This window comes from Phoca vitulina, unplaced genomic scaffold (genome assembly GCF_004348235.1).
Source record: "Phoca vitulina isolate PV1807 unplaced genomic scaffold, GSC_HSeal_1.0 scaffold7, whole genome shotgun sequence".
In the NCBI taxonomy this organism is placed as follows: Eukaryota; Metazoa; Chordata; class Mammalia; order Carnivora; family Phocidae; genus Phoca; species Phoca vitulina.
The window spans coordinates 35,967,550-35,985,067 of NW_022589710.1; the positions used below are offsets into that span (position 1 = coordinate 35,967,550).

A 17,518-nucleotide genomic window follows, 5' to 3' on the forward strand; every position below is an offset into this window, starting at 1 on the left:
TGCACATGGGAGCCTTCACAAGAGAATGAAGACCCAAAGAAGTAACCAGAAAAGGAATTTTTTATACCTTTTAGACAAAGAGACCACACATTTGCAAAGAATTGACAAGACAAAGATAAAGGTTAGTTTAACAGGGTTTGTTTGCAGATTCCTCTGGTACTGTCTTTGGGCTGATGAGAGAGTCTGTCTCTAATAAAAAGAAACTTTTATTGCCGGCCGTTAGGCAGAAAGCGGGGAGCTTTCCTGTGTTTACTGCTTCTTAATTGCCTTTAGCTCAAAATAATTTTCACATCAAAAAGGCATATTTTGGGGCCCGTCTGGCTGGCTCAATTTGTAGAGCGTACGACTCTTGATCTTGAGGTCATGAGTTTGTGCCCCATGTTGGGCAGAGAGATCACTTAAAAACAAAGAGGCAAATATTGGGGGAACATATTCTGGTTTCATTCACTGCCTTACTGGACTGTGGTGAATCCCTTTCAGGCTGACTTCCTCATCTTTGTTTCTCGAGTGCCCATGACCACACCAGGCACACAGTGGATGGCCTATAAAAGAATGTGGCGTTGAAGTCACACACATCTGTTAGTTTCTAATCCTTATGGACTAATCATGTAAACTCATTTGAAGCACATTTCCTGCTTTATTTCCTCAATCAGGCCTGCTTTTCTGAGGAAGGCAGTCTGTACCAGCTAGATCACCACATGGATGTCTTGCGGGAGCTGTGTGAAGAGCTGACTTCCCAGAAGAGTCAACAAGAAGTGAGGAGAGTACTCAAAGATTATGAACAAAAGATAGAAAGACTTCGGAAATGTGCTTCCGAGATTCGTATGACACTGCAACCCACGATGGGAGGAACGTCGAAAAGCAAGTTAGTGCTTCTGAAGACTAAATACACATCAGGGGAAAACAAGATGAAGCTCCTTGTGAAATCAAATGACAAGGAGTGTTTTCTTCTCTTTTAGGCGTGATTTTTCTTCCTCTATTTTAATATGCAATTTTGATTCCTCCCTAGGGAGACCATGAACACATCTGAGAACGGAGGAAGGAATGCCCACAGTGAGGTGCCATCTGCAAAATCACATGATCAGCCATCAACTGAAAAGGTGTTAAATGTAGATAATGTATTTTAGAAGCAAACCCAATGAAAAAGGCCAAGTGTACAGTAATCCACTTCTCAGTAATTGTTGGTTTTAATTATCTAATTATTTTCATCAGCTGAGAATTCCCGTTTAAATAATGCAAGGAAGATTCCTTTTCCAAGAATTACAACACAGCAAACCAAAGCTGTAGTGAGCGTCACTTTATCTTCCTCTGAGGATGCAAACAGGTCTTTCAGAAGGAGACCATTTGCAGCCATTATGAATACACGTTGTCTGTGGATATTCCTATTGAGGGTACAAGAGGTGGAGTTTAATCTGGACAGATGCCTCAGCTTCACTGAGCTGAACTAGTTCATTTACCGTTTGTCTTTTTCTCAGTATAATGTCCTTTACTTTCCTTGGGGATTGAATTTTCTGAATTCTTGAATTTTCAGTAAGTGGGCATGGGCTAGATGTCACAGCCCAGACTGCCAGTTAGAAGCTGTGGGGAAGGACGAGGTGTATTTGACTTCAGAGGTCTGCTTCTGCGTGCTAGGCTTCTGTCCGCTTTCGACTACGGCTCTGTGGCCACAGGCGGAGACCATATTTAGGGGTTGGGAGAATACACCATTTCTGTGCTGACATACCAATTAGAAGGTGAGACTCAGTGTCATAAATATCCTCTGTCCTCCGGGAAGATCTTTCTCGGAGCTGAGAAGCTTCAAATATGTTGTATTATCTCCTGGTTTGGGGTATAAAGAATTAGGGACATACGTTTGTATTATAAAGTGCTTATCTTTTCCAGATACTTAAGTATATTGAAATATATTATGCTTGTGTATATATATATTCCAGTTGTATATTCCATTTGTATATGTATATCCCAGTTAAGTATATTGAAGATATTATGTTTGCTATTTTGCATATTTACATAGGCAATGGGATCGATTAAGAATTTTAGCCTGAAATTCAAGTTAAAGCCTCAACAGGAAGAAAGCTCTATGGAGAAGTATGAAAAGGATCACAATGCAGCCCTCAGTAGTTTACAAGAGAGGTAACCCCTTTACATAACTGGAAAATCCACCAAAAATCTTTCATTAGTGCAAACATGTTATATTTTAATACATGTTTATAATCCATTAGTCATAATTTTTTGCACATGGTCCAGTAACTTAAGCAGAAATTCCCTGAGATTTCCTCATGTATAATTGACAGTAATTAAAAAAGTGTTTTGTCTTATTGTTAAAATTAAGTAACATTGCATTTAATTTTTTTCCAGGTATGATATGCACAGAGAAAATCTTGAGCTGTACTTGGAAAACAACAAATTCAGAATTATTTCTGATTTCTCCAGTGACGAGGAAAGGAGTAGTGCTTGTCTGCAGGATAAACTGACAGATCTACAGGTAATTACGGAAAATATTATTAGAGAAGTTTTATCTTTTATTAGAAAATAATACCACCATGAGTATAGAATTCACTATTTTTGTTGAGGTCACATATGCTAGATGTTTCCAAAGAATTCTCTTTGTTGGATTGCATTTCTAACATCATTCTATTTCAGAGTGTGATATGCAGTCAGTTTCAAGTCCAGGAAAGACTGTTTCTAATTTATTGCTCATGCTCTAATTTGGTACTCAAGATACTGTGGCCTGCAGAGTTTTGGATTATGTTTAGGATGGGAATGAGGGCTTCAAAGGAATTGTTCAAAACAATGTGTTTGAAGGCAGTTTCAACCAGTAGTCCAACTGTGTTGCTCTCAAATGAACAATACATGAAAAACCAGTGGCTCTGAATATCTGTTTCAGTCATCATCATCTTGACCAAATTGTCACATTGTCTATCTAATGTTGGGGCAGTAAGGAAGGGGCAGGCAGTGGAGGGATATTTCACTCTGAGTGATGGATAATCTCGCAGAGAGCCATTTGGCTCAGGAGCTACAGAAAAAACTGTCTAGTGTTGGGCACACCAATCGTAAGCCCTACAAATGAAGATCTTCCTTATTTTATTTATTTATTTATTTTTAAGCTCTTCCTTATTTTGAAGACTGTCTGCAGTGCAGAGCGCGCTGCTCTGTGCTTGGACGTGCATTAGAATGATCCCTCACAGAAGACCCCGCAGGTGGAGGAAAGGGCCGTGGGAGAGCCTACAGTCCCCTCCCATATTTTATAGTTATCTTCCCTTTATGATGCCAGTTCCTGAGTCACACTCTACCATCTGGCTCCTCTCTATTTTCCATCTGAGTAAGCAGAATTAATATGTTAAACTCTCTGTTGTTCAAGTGATGGATTTAGCACATTTTCATCACAATTAAGAAACTATCTTGAGACCTTACTCCAGTAACGGAATAATGAGTTAGTTATAAAAGCTATAATAATCCATGGGGAACGTGAAGAACAAATTATAATGATCCTCACTCAGTAAATTCTGTAGCAGCGCCTTAAAAAAAAAAAAAACCACCACCAACAAGATAGGGAGCTAGAATAGTATTGAATTTTTAGGTGTTTAATTATAAATCATAACTTAATTTCATTCACTTCTTATTTGATAGAAACAGTTTTGGTTCACTCTAGTTTTATTTTTAGTTTAGGGAGAAACAAAGATTTATTATCTAGAGGAACTAGGATATCTGTTCTTACATTACATGTACCTTTCTGAATTATATTCTGTACACCTACTTATGGGAAGGGAGTTTGGATTCCTTTGTTGGAAGGACTCCCTTGACTTCATTGAATGGGACTTCTGAGAACACAGTTAAGATCATTGTTCCCTGAAGGATACTTCACTTGTAGATGGTTAGAAAATATTTTTAAAATTTATTTAAAATTAAATTTAATTAGTTAGATATAAAAATAATTTCAATGTGTTTTCGTATAAAACTCCGTGTTAATAGTTGGCAAATGCCTCATTTTTGTAAGAACAGAATAATTGTGCCTGTTAACCCACTAGTTGATAGATTACTTTATATGTTTCACCTAGGTCTTAAAAAATGAAACTGATGCTTGCTGGAAAGAGTTTGAAATCACCTCACTGAAGTTAGAAGAACTTGACAGTGACGCAAACAAGCCTTTTATAAGTAACACGAGAGACAGATTAAAGGAAAAAGAAAGAGACTTTCAGATGACTCTTAATACCAGGTATAATTCTGAGATCTATTAACCATGAATTTACCGAATTTACTGAATTTTTAATGCTGTTTTAAGCTAGGCTAGTACGATACTAAGTATGCTATTGTATTTAGTTGTCACAACCCGGGTGAGAGAGGCTACCATGATTGACATTTGACTGACGAGGAAACTGCTACTCAGGGAATTTAAACAACATAACCAAGCCACTGTACTGGCCAGAGACTTAGGTGGAACTTAAGTGTTGAGTTCCAAAGGCCATGCTCTGCTTCCCCCTCACTCTGTCATTCCCTCTCCCAACCTCCCTGCCCTTGGGCATGAATTTGGCCATGTCACTTAACTTCTTTGGGCCTTGATTTTCCCCATTTCTAAAGTGAGAGTGCTGTTATTATCCCCTATACATAGGATGTGTTTCCCCAGGACACAGACCCATTTTACATAGGAGGAAACGGGGGCTCAGAGTCTATATGTTATTTGTCCAAGGTCACACATTTCAATTTATTATTAGTAGAGCCTATTTCTTTGAATTCTATTATGTTTTCACTGATAAACTAATTTATAATGACATTTCTTTGTCATTAAAGGCAAACTTAAATTACATTCAATATTTTGTATTTCAAAAGGTAGGGAGGGGCACTTGGGTGGTTCACTTGGTTGAGCATCTGACTCTTGGTTTCGGCTCAGGTCATGATCTCATGGATCGTGGGACCAAGCCCCTTGTTGAGCTCCACACTCAGTGGGGAGTCTGCTTGAAGGATTGTCTTCCTCTGTCCCTCCCCCCAACTCACTTTCTCTCTTTCTCTCTTTCTCTCTCTAAAATAAATAAATAAATCTTTAAAAAAAGTTTATAAAAAAAGGTAGGGTAAGGCTTAGTATATTTTACAACAATTTTCCACTCAGCGTGGTATGTATTAAGCTATTAAGAATATTGGATATAGCAAACAACTTATTCTTTGGCATTTTGGATTGCTGGGTTTGGTTTTTGAGGGTTTTTTTTTTTTTGTTTTTATTTTGCTGGGTCTGGGTTTTAATGTGATGATCTGTACATATCATTGTATGTATTCTTATTGGGTAATTATTTTCTGTTCTTAGTTAAATCATGGCATTAATATGTTTTGTAGAATATCTTTATGTTGTCTTTTTCCATTATATCTGGTTTATTTTTCACCCAGAATGGAATCTTTGGAGATGGCGCTGAAGATTGTATCCCCTGTGGAGAAGGAATCACTTCTACTCTGTGGCTCGGACCTGCTCCTCCATGAAGTAGCCATTCACGAATTTCATGTCATTGATGCTGATGGCATTTATCAAAACCTGAGGGTAAATATAACTTCTCCCAGGGTACTCACAGAAGAATTCAGTTCTTCAGAGATTTTTAATTATATATCAATAGTGTATAGTTCGACTATAAGCAATGGCAGAAAAGTCTTCAATAATTTAGACTTATTTATTTCTCAACTCTCAATTCCTTGCAAATTTGAAAGGAGGTACTGTGGGGTAAATAATGAGGTATTTTCTTTGAATTCAAAACGAAGGTTTGCTTATGAATATCTTCTCCAATGGCTAAAATCCTAAATATTGTCCTAGACTCACATGCAGATTCTACAGTTTACTTATTCCAAGTCTCATTTAAAAAAAAAATTTAAATTTAATGTACTTAACGTATACTATATTATTAGTCTCAGATAGAATTTAGTAATTCATCAGTTGCATATAACACCCAGTGCTCATTACATCACGTGCCCTCCTTAATGCCCATTACCCAGTTACCCCATGCCCCCACCCCCAGGTCTCATTTTAAATAAAAAAAAAAATTTAAGTTTTATTTTTCAGATTATAAACAGATGTCACAACAGTTTAATCTCTATTTTCACTGAAGCAGTAGATTTATATACTTGTTTTCCTTGGGGGATTGAAACATCAGGAAGGTTATCAGATAATGAAACAGCTGGGCCATCTAATGATTTGTAATTAACATGTTTCCTTCTGTTGAAACTGTCAGCCTTGGCAAACCTGAGAAGCAATTTTCTAGATGCCACCTAGTCATCGTAAGTGTAGGTTCATTTCTGATGTGCAGCCTTTCTTTTCTTCTGCTTCAGTTTTTTTTTTTCAGCATTTCTTCCTTTATTTTAGAATATCCAAGATTCCGTAGCCAAACAGATTGAAATATGTAACAACCTGGAACAGTCAGGTGACTTTGCATTAAAGGAATTACACCCACTTGATCTACATGCAACACAGAATATCATGCTACAACACAGAACACAACTTGAAGAAGTGAACCACAAGGTCCAGAGGAGTAAAGATGCCCTCAAAGCTCTGGAGGAGTTTCTGGCTTCTCTGAGAACAGCTGAACTCTCTTTTGAGCTTGTTACAGACCTTTCAGCCTCAGATACACAGGTAGTACGAGAAAACACTGTGATGCTAGAAAATAAAGAAAGAGAAATTAGCCTGATGAAGGACCAGGCCAGACATCTGGATAAACGTTTGAAGATGCTCGGCATAAGCTTCAAAGATGATGGCCAGGGTGACGACACCTGCGACAAACTCCTTGTTGCTTTGTCCAGAAAGTTACTTGAGACACGTGGCTATGGCGTGCAGGAAGAGTTCATGGAAGAAAACAAATTACTAGAGACTTGTATTTTCAAAAATAATGAACTCCTGAAAAACATTCAAGATGTGTACAATCAGATCAGTAAAATCAGTCTTAAGGATCCCACTGTTCCAGCTGTGAAACTACGGTGAGTCTCATTTCCGCCCATGTCCCGATGCAGGATAATGCTTTTCCGTGTTTTCAGTATCTATTAGGTGAGAGAATACTTCCTATGCCTTTCTACTTCTGTTCCATCCTGCTCTGCTCAGCATTCAGCATTCTTTTCTGTAGACTTTAAAAACAAGCTTCATTTTTGTTGTTAGTGTGCCTTCACAAAATGCTCTATAATTTTTTTCTCATTAAAGTGTGTGTTTCATGGACACAGGAAGAGTGAAATAAGATGTGTGTAAAGTACTTGAGTTCCTTCAAAGTCCCTTTTAGTGACTTTGTTACTTATTACGGGGTTATCGTGACGGGGGAAGACCTAAAATACTCCACACATTGGATAATAACGAAAGAAGTGGTAGAAGATACGCATGCCATGCCCTGTCCCTACTTCTTCCTGAAGTATTTGGTTTTCTCCTCTCCTCCCAGCAGGATTGGGAGGGGGACTGAGTGGGAAGGCATAGGATTGAATTTGAGAGGTTAGCTAAGGTTAGTGCTGATTTTGGAGAATGAGCAGAATTGCAGTAAACTGAGGCGGGCAGCCTTCTGTATGAGTGCTGTTATTTTAATGCTGGCGTTCAGAGCCAGCCTCCAGGTCCTGCAAGTGACAATGTTAGCAAGTTACTTTTGGGGCCTCCCCTCCCCTGTCTAAATCATTCCCACGTTCCGTCTCCTCTGCCCACCGAGTCCCTCAGGCTAAATGCTCTCTTGAGGCTCTTCAGCTGACCAAGCTCTTCCCTCTGAAATTGCCCTGTGCTCTCATCTCAATGAGACTTTCATTCCCACAGTGCCCACTTCTTAGTGAGGTGTCGAACTAATTACTAATTTCATTATTTATTGTTAATAAATTTTTATTATATATTTATAAATAATAAGTAATGAATAAATTAATGTTAATTTACACATGAAAATCTATACATTGATAAACAATAAATTGCTTTAATTTTTAATACAACAAATACGTGTTGTGTGCTAGGTACTATTTTAGGTATTAGGGATATAGCAGTTAACAAAATAGACAAAAACTCTTGGCCATGATAGAGCTTTTTTCTAGTGAGAGGAGTAAGATATTCAATGTTTGATGGTGATAGAAGCTATGAAGAAAAATTAAGCAAGGAAGGAGGAGGGGGTTGTAATTCCAAAAGGGTCATCAAGGACAGTTTTACTGAGAAAGTAAATCTTTGAGTCAGATGGGATGAGAGAGCTAGCCCGGTGACTACCAGGAGGAAGAGCTTTCCGGGCTGAGGGAGCGGAAGGTACAAAGGCCAGAGGTGGGAATGGGCCGCATGTCTGAGGAGAGGCAAGGAGGTGAGAAGGGCAGAGGCGAGGGGAAGAGGTATGAAAGGGGAATCAGAAAGGGAACAGGTGGGATGGGGCTTAGCTCAGGTAGGGACCTGTGGGCCATGTGATAACTTTGGCTTTTTCTTTGAGTACAATGGGAAGTCATTGGAGGGTTCTGGGCAGATGGAAACGATTTAGTTTTCAATGTAACAGGCTCTCTCTAGCTGACGTGTTGAGAACAGAGTGTAGGAGTCAAGGGAAGATACAGAAAGTCTAGCTTCATCTGTGGTAAGGCATGATGGTGGTATGGACCAGTGGTGAGGTGGCAGAAAGGGCTAAAATTCTGAATATATTTTGAAGACAGAGTCCACAAGATTTGTTGACACACTGTACCTAGGTTATAAAAGAAAGATTGGAGTCAAGAATGATTCTAGGCTTTGACCTGAGCAACTAGAAGAACGGAGTTACCATCAACTGAGATGAGAAAGAGTGAAGTTTGTCAGGTATTGAATGAAAGATCAAGTGTGCTCGGTTTTAGAAATGACAGGTTCAAAATACTTATTTGACATTCAAGTAAGGATATCAACAAAACTCTTAACAGTAGATGGAGTCAGGAGAGAGGGCTGAGCTAGAGGTATGCATTCGAGAGTCATCAGCGTCTAGAATGCTATTTAAAGTCATGAGATGGATGACATTGCCAGTGGAGTGAGTTCAGATAGGCCACAGAAGAAGGCTGAGCTGCATGCTCCAGGCACTCCATGTTAATTAGGGAGATGAGGAGGAACCAGGCAAAGGTACCGAGAAGGAGTGGCCAGTATAGGAGGAGGAAAATCAAGAGTCCTGGGGTCAAGTGAGGAGGCCTTTCAAATCTTAATCTGGCTTTCTCTCCTCTCATCTCTGCTTCTGTTGTCACTCTGACCCTGCCGCTGACCAGTGAAGGGAGCAAAGATTGAGAATGGAACATGGGTTTAGCAACGTGGAGGTTACTGGAGATCTTGATGAGTGGTTTTGGAGGAGCGGTAGGGAGTGAAAGCCTTATGGGAGTGGATTCCAGAGAGAAGTGGAAGAGGGAGGGAGAGGCAGTGAGTATGTGATAAAAGCAATTTAGACCTAGGTGAATGGAGTTAATCCTTCCAGGATTAGTTTGCAGGTTAAAGCTCTTAGGTCAAATGTTTGTTTTGTTTTGTTTTTAATTTTATTTATTTGACAGAGACAGCGAGAGAGGGAACACAAGCGGGGGGGTGGGAGAGGGAGAAGCAGGCTTCCCGCTGAGCAGGGAGCCCGATGCAGGGCTCCATCCCAGGACTCTGGGATCATGACCTGAGCTGAAGGCAGACGCTTAACGACTGAGCCACCCAGGCGCCCCGTGACTCTTTTTTTTTTGATGGGGAAGAGGTTTTTGTATAGAATGTAGAAATTCAAGATTTCCTTGCTTGTTCCTTTCTCCTTGGCCTCCTCCACTCTTCCTTAGGAGCTTGCAGGGCATGATCATCCATCTCTTTTCTCTCTATTCTATGCTCTCTTTCCCGTTCACACACACACATACTCTTTCTCTTTTCTCTCACATACATATCTACTCCCTTAACAAGTGTGTTCACCACAGAAAAATTCTACTGCTTGTGGTTTTGTATATTTATTATGTCTAATATACCAAATTAGTATTCTGGAGATGCAAAGAGCCTCATGAACTCTGTAATAGGACTGTGTAATTTTGATATAATAATTTGAGGGCAAATTAAAGTTAGCGTGCTCCCCCAAATTACCCATACTTGTGTTGAATCAGATTGGCTAATAACTGGCTATCAAACTTTTCTCTTTCATAATCAAGGAAAAAATCACTAATGAGACTGGATAAGGATCTAGATGAATATGAAGAAGAGAAGAAATGCTTGCAAGAGATGGTTAATTCTCTTCCACAATTCAAAGATGGCAGAGAAAAATCACTGAATCAACAGTTCCAAAATACAGCACTTTTGTGGGAGAGTACAAAAGCTTCAGTCACTGAATGGTAAGGAGAAAAATCCCTCCCAAATCTGAGAAGTTGTTTGTAGCACAGTTAACTTTTTGAGATATGTTGAAAACACATTTACATGGATCTAAAGAGGGGCAAACGTGAGAGTTTCATACTGGAAGCTCATGGGGCCAATGTCTGGGCAAGATCTGGAATCCTAGATTATAGCCCAATGAATTTAAGAGGTTATTTAAGAGGGATAACAAATACACAGTGTGTTTATGATTATTATTACCCCACCTGTGTTAGTTTCTGTTGCTGTTCTGTAACTAATTACTGGAAGTTTGGTGGCTGAAAAACAATACAAATTTATCTTACAGTCTGGAGGTTGGAAATTCTGAAATGAAGCTGCCTTCCTTTCTCAGAGGCTCTAGGACAGAATCCATTTCCTTGTCTTCTAGAGGCCTCCTACCACTTCCCTTGATGTGTGTCCCCTTCCTCCATCTTTAAAGCCAGCCGTGTGGCATCTTCAAATCTTAATCTGGCTTTCTCTCCTCTCATCTCTGCTTCTGTTGTCACTCTGACCCTCCTGTCTCCCTCTTATAAGGACCCTTGTGATGATACTGCACCCACACAGATAATTCATGGTAATGTCCCTATTTTAAAACCCTTAACGTAATCATACCAGCAGAGTACTTTTTGCCATGTAAGGGAACATATTCACAGAATCCAGGGATAGGATGTGGACATCTTTGGGGTTGGGGGCATTATTCTACCACATCACCCTATTTGAATGGCAAACATTGCTTGTCAGTTACCACCATTTTTTCTGCAGAGCCTGGGCAGGCTCAGAAGTTTTCTTAACTATGTGATAGCCATTACCTACCAGTCCTAGTTGGCAGTTCTGCTGAATATTCTCCATCCATGCCTTCTTTCCCTTACTCTCTGCCTCAACAGAGAAGTGGTCAGGAAGGCTGATCCCTAACAGACTGTACCAGCCAGGCCAATGGGTCCAGTTGGAATAGGAAGTGGGAGGTACTAGTAGGAGATTTGAGGACAAGCAGAGAGAGAGGTCAGGATGGTCTTAACCCCTTCCCTTTCCAGCAGGTGGTTCTAGCATCTCCTACTGGCACCCTCCTGTCTGGCTCAGGGGACTTTCTCCCTTTCCCCTGAGGCTGAGTGGTATATCTGTTTTTGCTCTGGTTAGTACTTCAGCTCCCTGGAAGTTTCCCTTAACTCTGCTCACCTCAGTGGTCCTTTTACACAGAACTCTGTCTGGGTGCACCTCCTGTGTTTTACTGGAAGCTTGAGTGTACAGTAGTCAAGATCAAGCCTGTCTGTGGTATTCGATCTAGTCTACCCTTAGATTTTAGAGAGGAAAGAACTGAGGTCTAAAGAGGCTAAAGTAACTTATCTAAGTTCATATGACTGATTAGTGCCCAGCCATAAGTAGGTATCCTTACTGCCAAATTATCTGTATTACTTTACTTTTTTTTTTTTTAAAAGATTTTATTTATTTATTTGACAGAGAGAGACACAGCGAGAGAGAGAACACAAGCAGGGGGAGTGGGAGAGGGAGAAGCAGGCTTCCCGCAGAGCAGGGAGCCCGATGTGGGGCTTGATCCCAGGACCTGGGATCATGACCTGAGCCGAAGGCAGATGCTCAACGACTGAGCCACCCAAGCGCCCCTTACTTTACTTTTTAAAGAGGGCTAAATCTAGAATGAGTTAAATAGACATAAACCAACTGTGACTTGCTGAATTAGTATCGAAACAATCTCCAAAAGTAGTGCTAGGGAGGTACTGTTTTCCAAGATGTTTTTTGGTTAATGATGAAATTGAGATGCTGATTTCTTAAGATTATGAATCCTGTGTTTCTTTCTAGAGCTTACATCTGGTGGTTTTTTTTTTTTTAATTGATCTGGTGAAAATCATAATCCAGTGATTATTTATACCATCCGTTTGCCAGATAACTGTATGTGCCGTCATTCTTAGGTTACATTGGTAAAACAACATGCTAAACTATGTCAAGAGGAAAAATCCTTCTCTAAAGTGTTAGTCATTATTATAGGATACTTACAAAGAGAGAGAATGGTTTTATTATTTTTAGAGATTTACCTGTTTTACTTTTTTTTTTTTTTTCCATAGCCTTGACCAATGTGAAAGAGTTTTGGAGCTCTTAAGACAATATCAGAATTTTAAAAGTGTCTTGACTGCTTTGATTCAAAAAGAAGAGAATGTCATCTCCCTTCAGGCTTCCTATATGGGAAAAGAGAACCTGAAGAAAAGGATAGCAGAGGTGAGTCCAGATTCCAAAGGAAACTCTACACAATGGCCTTGATAATAAAGAGGATATTATAAATAGAGTCATTTTTGAAACTTGGCTTAAAAGAACAGTGACCCTGTTTTATCAGATATCTAAGACCTTATTGAATTTATTACTAGGGCTTGGAATAATTCAGTCCCCACGTTGATGCTGGGTTGCTTGTGTTTGGTTTTGGATACTGGTGGTGTGGTTCTGTTGGAGTCTGGGTTCACCCCTGCTGCTACCTCTCTATAGTTTTGACAGTCTTTGCACTGACCTTCTACCAAAAACGAACCTGAGACTTCATTTTAGGCTCGAGAGAATGAAGGTAGTAGGAAAACCCCTCCATTATTAGCAGGCAAAGGAATAATTACATTTTTATTTATTCGTTTTCTGTAAAGATGTGTGAGTTTACATCCATGATACTACATCTGTATTCATAGCCTTACCAATCACAACGTATTCTAAGAAGAGTAACAATTCTGAACACTAGGTGTCATTATTTTCTACGATTTTAGGTGGTTATCAACCAAAGTGGCAGAAGAATGGAGTAGTTGAGGAATACTACTACTACACTCTTACTATACACCAGGAAGTTGCTTTTGCTACTGGTTTTATGAGTCCTATGCTAAGGTGCTGTTAAAGGGTCAAAAGCATGTGTGAAATATAATCTACTTGATACACCTGTTAGAAAGCAATTTCATTTCATTGAACTTCCCATTTGCTGAGAGAGAGAGAGAATCAACCAGATTCTTACAACTTAGTCTTTATCTAGAACTCTTACTCCTGAAGCTGAAGTGACATTCAGGGTGCGGACACATGGCCAGAGCTATAGATGAGGTGCAGCCTCTGTCTGAGACCTACTTTCTCAGACTCAGTCTCTTGGAACTGACCAATTACAAAGAACCCTGTTTGGACACCAGTTGTACAATATGTGACTGTCTAACTGGTTTCCTATGAGATTTATTATTTTTTTAAGATTTTATTTATTTATTTTGGGGGGGAGAGCATGAGTGGGTGGGAGAGACGTAGTTCACCCTCGTGAGTAATCAAAGGAAACCAGAACTACTCAAAAATACCTTTGTTTGCCTTTTGATAGTCAGCGAGATGTGTACTCTTATGTTGCTGGTTAAAGAGTAGATTGATACTACCCTTTTGGAAAATACTTCGACAATATTATTCAAGATCCTTGAAGATCTGTCTACCATTTGACCAAATATTTCATTTCTAGGAATCTAGCCTAAGGATATATTAAGTATGGAAAATTCTTAATACCAAAGACATTAATGGCAACACTTTAAAAATTTACTAATCTCCTTTTTTCACGGGCCAAACTATGCCCCTCCACTCCAATAAATGATTTGTCCCAGAAGCTGGAAAATCCTGAAGCTGGAAAAATTGGTTTTATTTGCAAATAAGATGATCATGTGGCCTTGAGGTTTTAAGTAACACTACTACTACTACTAAAAATGGTGATGATGATGATAATGATATAGCTTCTACCATGGATGGCTTGGCCATTATGTGCCACATTCTTCACACATTATTGTATCATTTCATTCCCACATAAGCCTATAACCCTACAAGGTAAGTAGTATTAGCCCTGTTATACTAGTGGGAAAACCAAGGTTTAGAGGTGTTTGTTTTCTTTTTTTTCTTTAGACAATTTTAGAAGTAACTGTAGGAATTTTAATGTTATTAAAATGGTGTCATGAATAAAGAACAAAGAAATTCCGCACCCCTGCCCTGTCAGTTTTCCTGATTTGCTGTGGGACTGTCAAAGGAGATATAGACTCAGAAAATAAGACCAGTGGTATTGCTCTTTTATAATCTGCACAAGTGCCCAATACCCCAGCAAGTTCTCTGGGAAAAAAAAAATAGTTCAAGCATGTGGGCCAGCCTAAATACTTACAAGACCTTTATCTCCTCCAGTTCTAAATCCAAATCTTGGAATCTTATCACAGAGTAGCTCAGATATTAATACAGTGACCTGGGTTCTTCACCTGATGTGAAGACAGGTTCATAATGCTAGTCTCAAGGATCTTACTGTTGAACAATAAGGAAGCAACACAGAGGAAAAAAAAAAAAAAGAACCATATCCATGTATTGAATTTTTCAGGCATGCTGATCTTGCTTACCAGTAATGTCCAATTTATTTATGTCCTGGAATTTGTAAAAAAGGTAAAAAGTGACTATATAGAGGTTAAGTAACTTCCCCAGGATTATATGGCTAATAAATGGCATAATTGTGATTTAATCCCAGGTCTATGTGACTACAAAATCATGTTTCAGTCATCATAACATTGCATTCTCTGTAAACATTTGAAATATGTATTTGGCAGAAGTAAAAATTGGTTAACTTTGCTTTGTTCCCCTTTCTCAGCTGTAAAGGTTTGCTCACCAAGATATTTTAAAAATTAACAAAATAATTAATTGCCTTTAACAAATGTGTAAGAGGGGGATACCAGGGTCACTCAGTCAGTTAAGCATCTCCCTTCAGCTCAGGTCATGATCCCTGGGTCCTGGGATCGAGTCCCGCATCAGGCTCCTTGCTTAGTGGGGAGCCTGCTTCTCCCTCTGCCTGCCGCTCCCCCTGCTTGTGCTCACTCTCTCTCTCTGACAAATAAATAAAATCTTTTTTTAAAAGAGAAAAATGTATAAGGGCCCAGGCGTTTCTTATTATGTTGAGAATCTTATATCTAATATGGTATCTAGCATATGAGCATTTTATATATTTGCTGAAATAATATATTATTTTGTATGGAAGCTATACAAGTTCTAGTACACTAATATTTCTTTTCTCAGATGCTTTTTTAACTGTCTGAAAAAAAGCACATTTTAATACTGATGGTTAACATAACTTTCAGTTAATTTTGTGATGAATTAGATACTGTCTTCAGAAACAATCCATTTCTGTAGTATGCATTTGTAGCGTGAGACTTTACACCAGTGGCTGAAACATGATATACCACTGAGAACTTTTGTCTTCCAAACCATAGAAACCTGGATGTTTATCTAGAATATGGGACCAGATTTCCACTCTCTTTAATGAAAGACAGAAGTGCAAAAGTAAGACTAAAGGCTAGAATGTCAGGGGACTATTCAAGTTTGGGAAAAGGCAGAGTGAGTCTATTTTTCCTTTATTCTACCCTTTCCATTTATTGTGGAACAAAACCCACAGTTCCTGTCAATGGTGACCTTCTCTTGCTCTTTCTTTTTTCTTCTCTCAGTGGTGGCTTGTGTCAGTGTAACAACAAAGTTCTTTTAATTTTTTTTTTTTCCATTTGATTGAACAAAATTTATTATGCCCAATGCGAAGAGTCCTGTGCCAGGAGAGAAGACATCGGCGTTTGCATTTCATCTTTACAGATATATCAGTCAGTCATTAGTCAGGAGACAGAAACCTCCCCAGTAATTTTTTCTCATTTTAAAATTTTTATTCAATTATTGTTTCAGTTAAACTTTGATCTTGAGATAATTGTAGATTCACATGCAGCTGTTAAGAAATTCTATAGAGAGATCCTGTGTACCCTTTACTGTAAGTTTCCCCAGTGTTAAATCTTATAAAAGTACATAGTACAATGTTGCACTCAGGCTACTGACGTTGATACAGTCCAGATAAAGAACATTTCCATCCCCACAAGGACCCCTCGTATTGTCATTTTAGAACCCTCCTGTTTCCCTCCGGTGTGTACATACAGTATGTAACCTTTGGGGATTGGCTGTTTTCACTCAGCATAATTCTCTGGAGATTCATTCAGGTTCTTGCATGTGTTGATAGTTTGTTCCTTTTTCTTGCTGTGTAGTATCCCCTGGTATGGTTGTAACCACAGTTTGTTTAATTATTCACCACTGAAGGACGTCTAGGTTGTTTATAATTTTTGGCTATTATGAGTAAAGCTGCTATAAACCTCCGTGTAGGGGTCTTTATGTGAATAGAAGTTTTTATTTCTCAGGGTTAACTGCCCAGGAGTACAGTTGCTGGCTTGTATGTTAATTGTGTATTTAGTTTTTAAAGAAACTGCCTAGCCATTCCCATCAGTAATGTGGAGTGACCCAGTTTCTCTGCAGCATTGCCAGCATTAGATATTGTCTCCATTTTTTTAAGCCATTCTCATAGGTATGTAGTGGTATCACATTATGGTTTAATTTGCATTTTCCTCACTTGCTAATGGTATTAATCTTTCCTTGTGGTTGTTTGCCACAACACACAATGTATGTCATCTTTGGTGAACTCTCTTCATATCTTTTTCTATGTTATTTGGCCCTAGGGAGTGATTATTTTCTAAAAGTTTTCTGTCGTGCTAGATTGTCCCATTTTTGGTTCTCTGGCTGAAGAGAGCAAGCTTCCCTTAGGACTTTTTTTTTTTTTTCCCCGCGCTTCTTCAGCACACGCTCTGGGATATCTGAGGGAAAAAAGAAAATGCAGGGAACTTACCACAAAGTTGGTGCTCAAGAGATGATGCCCCCAGTTGTTCAAGAAGGTATATGATATCCAGGGTTTTTAGTTGTACTTAATGGGAAGAATGGGGAAAATTATATCTACTCTGTATTTCCAGACATTTCCTCGGGTGTATATATTTATTTAGATATTTGCTTATGAGAAATCTATTTTCAAATTTTATACAATTGTTTAAAATGCTCAGGTAAGACTGGTAAGCTGAGTGAAACATGAAGATTACATTAGTCAGCTCTCAAATTTTATTTTGTAGTTTAAGATCATTGGCCTTTTGATAAAGTAGTGTTTCACCTTCCATGTTAGAAGTAATGTGGAGTTAGAATCATGGAAGATTAAAATTGAAGCCATATTAAAGATGTATTAGAGTTCTGTCTGTTTTATTCAGGTGAGCATGTAGGTTCTTCAACACTCCAAAGATGATTCCTGTTAGAGGAATCTAGGATCTGCCATTTTTTATACTATTGAATGAAGGTGCTTTTTTTGGGTAGACTGTTATTTCACATGGACAAGAAACATGGTTTTAGATGGTTATAATTATTTCATCATGCGGAGTGGGAAGAAAT

General features: G+C 38.8%; 1 protein-coding gene across 3 annotated transcripts in view; it reads left to right on the forward strand.

Moving 5' to 3' along the window:
* The window catches only part of SYNE2 (spectrin repeat containing nuclear envelope protein 2), a 315,865-nt gene that overhangs the window by 120,079 nt on the left and 178,268 nt on the right, over window positions 1–17,518 (forward strand). For all 3 annotated transcript variants that reach the window (XM_032405277.1, XM_032405280.1, XM_032405278.1), the window contains exons 24-32: window positions 654–865; window positions 1,010–1,100; window positions 2,012–2,130; window positions 2,356–2,482; window positions 4,056–4,213; window positions 5,374–5,521; window positions 6,335–6,942; window positions 10,069–10,248; window positions 12,340–12,490. In XM_032405277.1, the coding sequence (XP_032261168.1) occupies window positions 654–865; window positions 1,010–1,100; window positions 2,012–2,130; window positions 2,356–2,482; window positions 4,056–4,213; window positions 5,374–5,521; window positions 6,335–6,942; window positions 10,069–10,248; window positions 12,340–12,490 (1,794 nt within the window). The remainder of the gene's footprint in view (window positions 1–653; window positions 866–1,009; window positions 1,101–2,011; window positions 2,131–2,355; window positions 2,483–4,055; window positions 4,214–5,373; window positions 5,522–6,334; window positions 6,943–10,068; window positions 10,249–12,339; window positions 12,491–17,518) is intronic.